The sequence below is a fragment of the Echiichthys vipera genome (assembly GCF_963691815.1).
Source record: "Echiichthys vipera genome assembly, contig: SCAFFOLD_77, whole genome shotgun sequence".
Taxonomy (NCBI): domain Eukaryota; kingdom Metazoa; phylum Chordata; class Actinopteri; order Perciformes; family Trachinidae; genus Echiichthys; species Echiichthys vipera.
The window spans coordinates 72,776-85,000 of record NW_028154863.1 but is presented as its reverse complement, the minus strand read 5'-3'; the positions used below and the strand labels follow the sequence as shown (position 1 = coordinate 85,000).

The 12,225-nt window shown below is 47.2% G+C and overlaps 3 protein-coding genes across 3 annotated transcripts in view; 2 read left to right on the top strand and 1 right to left on the bottom strand.

Annotated features, from left to right (window-relative positions):
- ppp1r15b (protein phosphatase 1, regulatory subunit 15B) overlaps positions 1-2,819 on the top strand; it is a 5,822-nt gene extending 3,003 nt beyond the window's left edge. The window contains exon 2 of the mRNA XM_083940859.1: positions 730-2,819. Coding sequence (XP_083796985.1) covers positions 730-978 — 249 coding nt within the window. The 3' untranslated portion in view covers positions 979-2,819. The remainder of the gene's footprint in view (positions 1-729) is intronic.
- LOC310966278 (uncharacterized protein) lies at positions 2,155-4,073 on the bottom strand (the record flags this gene model as incomplete). The annotated part of the gene is made up of 3 exons (XM_083940858.1): positions 2,155-2,318; positions 2,548-3,970; positions 4,062-4,073. The coding sequence occupies 3 exons, from the start codon at positions 4,071-4,073 to the stop codon at positions 2,155-2,157; spliced, it is 1,599 nt and encodes a 532-aa protein (XP_083796984.1).
- Positions 4,074-6,716: 2,643 nt separating this feature from the next.
- The window catches only part of LOC310966277 (haloacid dehalogenase-like hydrolase domain-containing 5), a gene marked incomplete at its 3' end in the record, with an annotated part of 37,991 nt that continues 32,482 nt past the window's right edge, over positions 6,717-12,225 (top strand). Inside the window, exon 1 of the mRNA XM_083940857.1 lies at positions 6,717-6,783. The remainder of the gene's footprint in view (positions 6,784-12,225) is intronic.

Here is a 12,225-nt window from a genome sequence, read left to right as displayed (position 1 = left end):
GTTTAAAATCCAAAAATTTTGGTTAAATATTTGAAATTTTTGGTTTAAAAATCAAAAGTTTTGGTCAAAAATTTCAAATTTTTGGTGTAAAATCAAAAAAATTGGTAAAATATTCAAAATTTTTGGTTTGAAATCAAAAATTTTGGTTAAAAATTTGAAATTTTTGGTTTAAAATAAAAAAATTGGTTAAAAATTCGAATTTTTTGGTTTAAAATCAAAAAATTTGGTTAAAATGTGAAATTTTTGGTTTAAAATCAAAAAAATTGGTTAAATATTCAAAATTTTTGGTTTAAAATAAAAAAAAATTGGTTATATATTCAAAATTTTTGGTTTAAAATAAAAAATTTAGGTTAAAAATTTGAAATTTTTGGTTTAAAATCAAAAATTTTGGTTAAATATTTGAAATGTTTGGTTTAAAATAAAAAAATTTGGTTAAATATTCAAAATTTTTGGTTTAAAATCAAAAATTTAGTTTAAAAATTTGAAATTTTTGGTTTAAAATCAAAATTTTTGTTTAAATATTCAAAATTTTTGGTTTAAAATAAAAAAATGGTTAAAAATTCTAAATTTTTGGTTTAAAATCAAAAATTTTGGTTAAATATTTGAAATTTTTGGTTTAAAATCAAAAAAATTGGTTAAAAATTCAAAAGTTTTGGTTTAAAATTCTATTTTTTCCTCATCTGACCCTGACCCTGACCCCCCTTCTCCTCTTGTCCCCCCTGTCCTCAGGTCCGCTTCTGTGACCGCGTGGACGAGTTCTTCGCCAGCGGCGGCGAGGACGACGAGGACCGCCGGGGCCCCTGGGAGGAGCTGGCGCGGGACCGCTGCCGCTTCCGCCGCCGCTGCCACGAGGTGGAGGAGAGCATCGGGTACTGCCTGCAGCCGCAGCACCGCCGCCGGGTCCGCCGCCGCCTCGCCACCGGGTCCACCGCCGCCTCGCCGCCGACCAGGACGCCCGAGGACCTTCAGGACTCCTGAGGGGCACCTGAGGACCGTCAGGACTCCTGAGGGGCGCCCGAGGACCATCAGGACTCCTGAGGGGCGCCTGAGGACCTTCAGGACTCCTGAGGGGCGCCCGAGGACCGCCAGGACTCCTGAGGTGCACCTGAGGACCTTCAGGACTCCTGAGGGGCGCCTGAGGACCGTCAGGACTCCTGAGGGGCGCCTGAGGACCGCCAGGACTCCTGAGGGGCGCCCGAGGACCGTCAGGACTCCTGAGGGGCGCCCGAGGACCGCCAGGACTCCTGAGGGGCGCCCGAGGACCGTCAGGACTCCTGAGGGGCGCCTGAGGACCATCGGGACTCCTGAGGACCTTCAGGACCCCTAAGGACCGTCCAGACGGACTCCCGAGGACCGTCAGGACTCCAGAGGACCTTCAGGACTCCTGAGGGGCACCTGAGGACCTTCAGGACCCCTAAGGACCGTCCAGATGGACTCCCGAGGACCTTCAGGACCCCTAAGGACCTTCAGGACCCCTAAAGACCGTCAGGACCCTTAAGGACCTTCAGGACCCTTAAGGACCTTCAGGACCCCCCAGAAGACCTTCAGGACCCCTTTAGGACCCTCAGGACCCTTAAGGACCTTCAGGACCCCCCAGAAGACCTTCAGGACCCTTAAGGACCGTCAGGACCCCTAAGGACCTTCAGGACCCTTAAGGACCCTCCAGATGGACTCCCGAGGACCTTCAGGACTCCCGAGGACCTTCAGGACCCTTAAGGGACCTTCAGGACTCCCGGGGACCTTCAGGACCCTTAAGGGACCTTCAGGACCCCCCAGAAGACCTTCAGGACCCTTAAGGACCTTCAGGACCCCCCAGAAGACCTTCAGGACTCCTGAGGGGCACCTGAGGACCTTCAGGACCCTTCAGGACCCCTAAGGACCTTCAGAGACTCCCGAGGACCTTCAGGACCCTTTAGGACCTTCAGGACTCCTAAGGACCTTCAGGACCCTTTAGGACCTTCAGGACTCCTAAGGACCCTCCAGACGGACTCCCGAGGACCGTCAGGACCCCTAAGGACCTTCAGGACCCTTTAGGACCTTCAGGACTCCTAAGGACCTTCAGGACCCTTTAGGACCTTCAGGACTCCTAAGGACCCTCCAGATGGACTCCTGAGGACCCTCAGGACCCCCCAGAAGACTAATATATTGACTGGTCTAGACTTGACTCAGGTCTCGTCCCCAGAGTCCGAGGGTCCGAGGCGGCGGGGGTCCTGAGACAGGGTGCAGGTCTTCACGTGCCTCGCTGATCGGGTTTAAGGGGTTCAGTATTTTACGCCAAGTGTTCAGTTCGATGTTTGACACCAAAGAAGACCCGAGACCTGGACCACCAGAGACCTGAGACCTGGACCACCAGAGACCACCAGAGACCACCCGAGACCACCAGAGACCACCAGAGACCTGAGACCACCAGAGACCACCTGAGACCAGAGACCACCAGAGACCACCAGAGACCTGGACCACCCGAGACCACCAGAGACCACCAGAGACCTGAGACCTGAGACCTGGACCACCAGAGACCACCTGAGACCACCTGAGACCACCAGAGACCTGAGACCTGGACCACCAGAGACCACCAGAGACCACCCGAGACCACCAGAGACCACCAGAGACCTGAGACCACCAGAGACCACCTGAGACCAGAGACCACCAGAGACCACCAGAGACCTGGACCACCCGAGACCACCAGAGACCACCAGAGACCTGAGACCTGAGACCTGGACCACCAGAGACCACCAGAGACCTGAGACCTGGACCACCAGAGACCACCAGAGACCACCAGAGACCTGAGACCACCAGAGACCACCTGAGACCACCAGAGACCACCAGAGACCAGTACGACCTGAGACCACCAGAGACCACCTGAGACCACCTGAGACCACCAGAGACCTGAGACCACCAGAGACCACCTGAGACCACCAGAGACCTGAGACCACCAGAGACCACCAAAGACCACCAGAGACCACCAGAGACCTGAGACCACCAGAGACCTGAGACCACCAGAGACCTGAGACCACCAGAGACCTGAGACCAGAGACCACCAGAGACCAGAGACCACTACGATCAGAGACCACCAAAGACCAGAGACCTGAGACCACCAGAGACCACCAGAGAGACCTGAGACCACCAGAGACCACCAGAGACCACCAGAGACCACCAGAGACCTGAGACCACCAGAGACCTGAGGCCAGAGACCACCTGAGACCACCAGAGACCTGAGACCAGTACTACCCGAGACCTGAGACCACCAGAGACCTGAGACCAGTACTACCCGAGACCTGAGACCACCAGAGACCACCTGAGACCACCAGAGACCTGAGACCAGTACTACCCGAGACCTGAGACCACCCGAGACCTGAGACCACCAGAGACCTGAGACCAGTACTACCCGAGACCAGAGACCACCAGAGACCTGAGACCACCAGAGACCTGAGACCACCAGAGACCTGAGACCACCAGAGACCACCAGAGACCTGAGACCACCAGAGACCACCAGAGACCTGAGACCAGAGACCTGAGACCACCAGAGACCACTACGACCTGAGACCTGGACCACCAGAGACCACCAGAGACCTGAGACCACCAGAGACCTGAGACCACCTGAGACCACCAGAGACCTGAGACCAGTACTACCCGAGACCTGAGACCACCAGAGACCACCTGAGACCACCCGAGACCTGAGACCACCCGAGACCTGAGACCACCAGAGACCTGAGACCAGTACTACCCGAGACCAGAGACCACCAGAGACCTGAGACCACCAGAGACCTGAGACCACCAGAGACCACCAGAGACCTGAGACCACCAGAGACCACCAGAGACCTGAGACCACCAGAGACCACCAGAGACCTGAGACCACCAGAGACCTGAGACCACCAGAGACCACCAGAGACCTGAGACCACCAGAGACCACCAGAGACCTGAGACCACCAGAGACCACCAGAGACCTGAGACCAGAGACCACCAGAGACCACTACGACCTGAGACCTGGACCACCAGAGACCACCAGAGACCTGAGACCACCAGAGACCTGAGACCACCAGAGACCACCAGAGACCTGAGACCACCACGATCATTTTTTAAAGCTGCGACCGATTCGATTTTTTTGGTTTAAAATCAAAAAGTTTGGTTAAAATTTCGAAATTTTTGGTTTAAAATCAAAAATTTTGGTTAAAATTTCGAAAATTTTGTTTTAAAATCAAAAAGTTTGGTTAAAAATTCGAAATTTTTGGTTTAAAATTAAAAAGTTTGGTTAAAAATTCAAAATTTTTGGTTTAAAATCCAAAATTTTGGTTAAAAATTCGAAATTTTTGGTTTAAAATCAAAGTTTGGTTAAAAATTTGAAATTTTTGGTTTAAAATCAAAAAATTGGTTAAAAATTCTTTAAAAATCCAAAAGTTTTTCTTTAGAATTCAAAACTTTTTTTCCCAGAATTCAAAAATTTTCTTAAAGAATCAAGTTTTGGTTAAAAATTCAAAAAAAAAATCCCCAGAATCCAAAACTTTTCCCCGCCCTTTTTTCGGTCGCAGTTTGAACTCGACCTGAGACCAGTACCACCCGAGACCTTAGACCAGTATTTTACGAGGACTTGGACTAAAACATCAAGACCAGGTTTTTAAAACTTGAAACAAAACAGAATTTAAAAAATTTTATTGACAAAAAAGTGTTTTAAAGAAACTATCGGGAACTTTTTTTTTAAATCATTTTTTAAAAAATGTCTTTTTTTCTTTTCAAAATTTTTTAAAGCTGCGACCGATTCGATTTTTTTGGCATAAAATCAAAAATTTTGGTTTAAAATTGAAAATTTTGGTGAAAAATTCGAAATTTTTGGTTTAAAATAGAAAATTTTGGTTAAAATTCGAAATTTTTGGTTTAAAATCAAAAATTTTGGTTAAAAATGTGAAATTTTTGGTTTAAAATCAAAAATTTTGGTTAAAAATGTGAAATTTTTGGTTTAAAATCAAAAACTTTGGTTAAAAATTCGAAATTTTTGGTTTAAAATCAAAAAATTTGGTTAAAAATTCGAAATTTTTGGTTTAAAATCAAAAGTTTTGGTTAAAAATTCGAAATTTTTGGTTTAAAATTCAAAAGTTTTGGTTTAAAATTCAAAAATTTTCTTTAAAAATTAAATTCTTTTTTCCCAGAATTCAAAACTTTTTCCCGCCTTTTTTTCGGTCGCAGTTTGAACTCGTTTTGGAAAAATTTGTTTCCGTGATGAAAAAAAAAGTTCCTCAGGTGAAAAAGTGTCGACGGAAAAAGTTTGAACCCAAACTTTTTTCCAAAAAATTTTTGTTTTAAAAATTGAAAAGTTTTTGATGTTTGTGAAAAACTGACCCCAGAAATAAAATCCACCTCAGAACCCGGGTCTGGTTTCTTCTTCTGTGCCTTGAATCATTGTCCCCATACAAAATTCAAAAGTTTTCATTAAAATTAAAAAATTTTGATTTAAATTTCAAAAGTTTTTGTTTGAAATTCAAAAGTTTTGTTTAAAATTCAAAAGTTTTGGTTAAAATTAAAAAAATTTGGTTTAAAATTCAAAAGTTTTTGTTTAAAATTCAAAAGTTTTGGTTAAATTTTAAAAGTTTTTGTTTAAAATTCAAAAGTTTTGGTTAAAATTCAAAAGTTTTGGTTGAAATTCAAAAGTTTTGGTTTAAAATTCAAAAGTTTTGGTTAAAATTTAAAAGTTTTTGTTTAAAATTCAAAAGTTTTGTTTTAAAATTCAAAAGTTTTGGTTTAAAATCCCAAAATTTTCTTTAAAATTAATTTTTTTTTCCCAGAATTCAAAAGTTTTGGTTAAAAAAAATTCTGTAAGAATCAAAAAGTTTTGGTTAAAATTCAAAAGTTTTTTCCCAGAATTCAAAACTTTTTCCCGCCCTTTCTTCTGCCGCAGTTTGAACTCGTATTGGAAATTTTTTTTATCTCCAGACGTTGAATCAGTTTTAAATAAACAAAATTTTATTTACAGATTAATAAACAAACAAGTAACAAGTGCCCTCAGGGGCCCTCAGGTGCCTCAGGGGTCCCCAGGTGCCTCAGGGGTCCCCAGGTGCCTCAGGGGTCCTCAGGTGTCCTCAGGGGCCTCAGGGGTCCTCAGGGGCCCTCAGGTGCCTCAGGGGTCCCCAGGTGTCCTCAGGTGCCTCAGGGGTCCCCAGGGGCCCTCAGGTGCCTCAGGGGTCCCCAGGTGTCCTCAGGTGCCTCAGGGGTCCCCAGGTGTCCTCAGGGGTCCTCAGGTGCCTCAGGGGTCCTCAGGTGCCTCAGGGGTCCTCAGGTGCCTCAGGTCCCCTCATTGGTCCTCAGGGGTCCTCAGGTGTCCTCAGGGTGCCTCAGGGTGCCTCAGGGTGCCTCAGGGGTCCTCAGGCGTCCCCAGGGGTCCTCAGGTGCCTCAGGTCCCCCCAGGTGGTTCTCCAGGTCCCCTCAGGCGTCCCCGGGGTCCGGACCCTCCTCCCTGGCGGGGTCCAGGGGCCGCGGTCTGGCCTCCACCAGCCCCTGGAGGTGCCGGATGTACCCGATGGCGGCCCTCAGGGTGTCCACCTTGCTGAGGCGCTGGTCCCGGCTGTGCCCAGGGAGGTGGTCCCTGAGGCGGGCGTAGCCCTGGTTCACGCCCCTGACCCTCTGGCGCTCGCGCTCGTTCCGCCTCTGGATGAACGCCGGCTCCAGGGGGCACTCGTAGACCCCCGGGGGCCCGCAGACCCCCAGGCGGAAGGGGGTCAGGTAGGGCAGGAAGGGGACCGGGACCTGGAGGCGGTCTTCACGGGGACCAGCGTGGGGGGACACACTGAAGCTCAGGTAGGTGGAGGTCATGGTGACGGACACACACCTGTAACACACACACCTAGAGTTACAGTGAGGTAGGCTCCTAGAGGACACTTTAGCACACGTTTATGCTCCTAGAGGACACTTTAACACATGTTTATGCTCCTAGAGGACACTTTAACACACGTTTATGCTCCTAGAGGACACTTTAGCACACGTTTATGCTCCTAGAGGACACTTTAACACATGTTTATGCTCCTAGAGGACACTTTAACACACGTTTATGCTCCTAGAGGACACTTTAACACACGTTTATGCTCCTAGAGGACACTTTAGCACACGTTTATGCTCCTAGAGGACACTTTAACACACGTTTATGCTCCTAGAGGACACTCTAACACACGTTTATGCTCCTAGAGGACACTTTAGCACACGTTTATGCTCCTAGAGGACACTTTAACACACGTTTATGCTCCTAGAGGACACTTTAACACACGTTTATGCTCCTAGAGGACACTTTAACACACGTTTATGCTCCTAGAGGACACTTTAACACACGTTTATGCTCCTAGAGGACACTTTAGCACACGTTTATGCTCCTAGAGGACACTTTAGCACACGTTTATGCTCCTAGAGGACACTTTAACACACGTTTATGCTCCTAGAGGACACTTTAACACACGTTTATGCTCCTAGAGGACACTTTAGCACACGTTTATGCTCCTAGAGGACACTTTAACACACGTTTATGCTCCTAGAGGACACTTTAGCACACGTTTATGCTCCTAGAGGACACTTTAACACACGTTTATGCTCCTAGAGGACACTTTAACACACGTTTATGCTCCTAGAGGACACTTTAACACACGTTTATGCTCCTAGAGGACACTTTAGCACACGTTTATGCTCCTAGAGTGGACTTTAACACACGTTTATGCTCCTAGAGGGCTCCAGGCTCCGTGGCCACGCCCCCTCCAGGTGTGCGGAGCTGACCACGCCCCCGTAGGGACAGTAGCCACGCCCATCCATTATATATGACCACGCCCCTTCCAGGAACTAGAATCGTGTCCCCATCAAGATGTGTGACTGTAGCCACGCCCCTGTATGTATGTAACCACGCCCACTATATACACAGTGACCACGCCCCCCATATCGATGTGGGTCTATGTAACCACGCCCATCCAGTCGATGTAACCACGCCCCCTACAGGAACAGTAGCAATGAACCATACAGAGGTGGGACATGACCACGCCCCCTTCATCTGTGTCCACGCCCCCCACATACACCATAACCACGCCCATACAGTATATATGACCACGCCCCCTATATACACCGTGACCACGCCCCCATATAGATGTTGGGCATATCCACGCCCACCTATGTATGTGACCACGCCCCCTCCAGGAACTAGAACAGCGTCAAGATGTGTGACTGTAACCACGCCCCCTACATACACAGTGACCACGCCCCTATATACACCGTGACCACGCCCCCTACAGGGACAGTAGTCCCGCCCCCTCATGCATGTTGGTCTATGTAACCACGCCCATCCAGTGTATATGACCACGCCCCCTCCAGGAAGTAGAACAGTGTCCCCATCAAGATGTGTGACTGTCTGACTAAATCCGGAGCTTCACATGAAAGGACACACACACACACACACACACACACACACACACACACACACACACACACACACACACACACACACACACACACACACTTTGTCAGATGTGTGAATGTCCACGTTTATGCTCCTAGAGGACACTTTAACACACGTTTATGCTCCTAGAGGACACTTTAACACACGTTTATGCTCCTAGAGGACACTTTAGCACACGTTTATGCTCCTAGAGGACACTTTAGCACACGTTTATGCTCCTAGAGGACACTTAAGCACACGTTTATGCTCCTAGAGGACACTTTAGCACACGTTTATGCTCCTAGAGGACACTTAAGCACACGTTTATGCTCCTAGAGGACACTTTAACACACGTTTATGCTCCTAGAGGACACTTTAACACACGTTTATGCTCCTAGAGGACACTTTAACACACGTTTATGCTCCTAGAGGACACTTTAGCACACGTTTATGCTCCTAGAGGACACTTTAGCACACGTTTATGCTCCTAGAGGACACTTTAACACACGTTTATGCTCCTAGAGGACACTTTAACACACGTTTATGCTCCTAGAGGACACTTTAACACACGTTTATGCTCCTAGAGGACACTTTAACACATGTTTATGCGAGGACACTTTAACACACGTTTATGCTCCTAGAGGACACTTTAACACACATTTATGCTCCTAGAGGACACTTTAACACACGTTTATGCTCCTAGAGGACACTTTAACACACGTTAATGCACCTAGAGGACACTTTAGCACACGTTTATGCTCCTAGAGGACACTTTAACACACGTTTATGCTCCTAGAGGACACTTTAGCACACGTTTAGGCTCCTAGAGGACACTTTAACACACGTTTATGCTCCTAGAGGACACTTTAACACACGTTTATGCTCCTAGAGGACACTTTAACACACGTTTATGCTCCTAGAGGACACTTTAACACACGTTTATGCTCCTAGAGGACACTTTAGCACACGTTTATGCTCCTAGAGGACACTTTAACACACGTTTATGCTCCTAGAGGACACTTTAACACATGTTTATGCTCCTAGAGGACACTTTAACACACGTTTATGCTCCTAGAGGACACTTTAGCACACGTTTAGGCTCCTAGAGGACACTTTAACACACGTTTATGCTCCTAGAGGACACTTTAACACACGTTTATGCTCCTAGAGGACACTTTAACACACGTTTATGCTCCTAGAGGACACTTTAACACACGTTTATGCTCCTAGAGGACACTTTAGCACACGTTTATGCTCCTAGAGGACACTTTAACACACGTTTATGCTCCTAGAGGACACTTTAACACATGTTTATGCTCCTAGAGGACACTTTAACACACGTTTATGCTCCTAGAGGACACTTTAACACACGTTTATGCTCCTAGAGGACACTTTAGCACACGTTTATGCTCCTAGAGGACACTTTAACACACGTTTATGCTCCTAGAGGACACTTTAACACACGTTTATGCTCCTAGAGGACACTTTAACACACGTTTATGCTCCTAGAGGACACTTTAGCACACGTTTATGCTCCTAGAGGACACTTTAGCACACGTTTATGCTCCTAGAGGACACTTTAACACACGTTTATGCTCCTAGAGGACACTTTAGCACACGTTTACGCTCCTAGAGGACACTTTAGCACACGTTTATGCTCCTAGAGGACACTTTAGCACACGTTTATGCTCCTAGAGGACACTTTAACACACGTTTATGCTCCTAGAGGACACCTTAGCACACGTTTAGTCTCCTAGAGGATACTTTAACACACGTTTAGGCTCCTATAGGATACTTTAACACACGTTTATGCTCCTAGAGGACACTTTAACACACGTTTATGCCCCTAGAGGACACTTTAGCACACGTTTATGCTCCTAGAGGACACTTTAACACACGTTTATGCTCCTAGAGGACACTTTAACACACGTTTATGCTCCTAGAGGACACTTTAACACACGTTTATGCTCCTAGAGGACACTTTAACACACGTTTAGGCTCCTAGAGGATACTTTAACACACGTTTATGCTCCTAGAGGACACTTTAACACACATTTATGCCCCTAGAGGACACTTTAGCACACGTTTATGCTCCTAGAGGACACTTTAACACACGTTTATGCTCCTAGAGGACACTTTAACACACGTTTATGCTCCTAGAGGACACTTTAACACACGTTTATGCTCCTAGAGGACACTTTAGCACACGTTTATGCTCCTAGAGGACACTTTAACACACGTTTATGCTCCTAGAGGACACTTTAACACACGTTTATGCTCCTAGAGGACACTTTAGCACACGTTTATGCTCCTAGAGGACACTTTAACACACGTTTATGCTCCTAGAGGACACTTTAACACACGTTTATGCTCCTAGAGGACACTTTAGCACACGTTTATGCTCCTAGAGGACACTTTAACACACGTTTATGCTCCTAGAGGACACTTTAACACACGTTTATGCTCCTAGAGGACACTTTAACACACGTTTATGCTCCTAGAGGACACCTCATTAGCATATCCGGAGCCTCATTAGCATATTTAAAGACACAGCGTCAGATTCTCGTCGCTCTCTTTAGCTTCATATTAAAGTGCATAACTTTCATAAACAGGTGATATTAAAGTGTATGAATACATAATGAGGTGTATGAATACATAATGAGGCGCGTGAATAATTAATGAGGCGCGTGAATAATTAATGAGGTGTATTCATAATTCATAAAGTGCATTAATATCATAACAAAGTCTCACCTGCTGCTGAACGCCGTCTCTGCTCTGAAGCTGCAGACGGAGAGCAGAGGGCTCCAGGCTCCGTGGCCACGCCCCCTCCAGGTGTGCGGAGCTAACCACGCCCCCACAGACACTGTAGCCACGCCCACGTACAGCAGTAGGTCTGTGTAACCACGCCCATTCACGTGTGTAACCACGCCCCCTCCAGGAAGTATAACCTCGTCAACTGAAGATGTGTGACTGTAGCCACGCCCCTTCATGTGTGTGACCACGCCCCTACACATTCACTGTAGCCACGCCCACATATAGCTGTGGGTCTATGTAACCACGCCCACACGGTATATATGACCACGCCCCCTTCCAGGAAGTAGAACAGTGTCCCCATCAAGCTGTGTTACTGTGACCACGCCCCCTTTATGTATGTAACCACGCCCCCTTTATGTATGTAACCACGCCCCACATACAGCTGTGGGTCTATGTAACCACGCCCACACGGTATATATGACCACGCCCCCGTCCAGGAACTAGAACCTCGTCCCCATCAAGATGTGTTACTGTGACCACGCCCCCTTTATGTATGTGACCACGCCCCCCCCAGAAAGTAGAACCTTGTCAACAGAGGTGGGATAGGGCCACGCCCCCTTCATATGTGACCACGCCCCCACATACACAGTGACCACGCCCCCATATAGATATTGGTCTGTTTAACCACGCCCACACCGTATATGTGACCACGCCCCCTCCAGGAACCAGAGTCGTGCCCCCTAAAGATGTGTGCATGTGGCCACGCCCCCTCATGTGTGTGACCACGCCCCCTACAGGGACAGTAGCCCCACCCCCACATACATGTTGGGCTATGTAACCACGCCAATCCAGTGTATATGACCACGCCCCCTCCAGGAACTAGAACCTCACCCCCTCAAGATGTGTGACTGTGACCACGCCCCCTATATAGATGTGGGTCTGTGTAACCACGCCCATACAGTATATATGACCACGCCCCTTCCAGGAAGTAGAACAGTGTCCCCATCAAGATATGTGACTGTGGCCACGCCCCTTCATGTGTGTGTCCACGCCCCCCACATACACCATAACCACGCCCC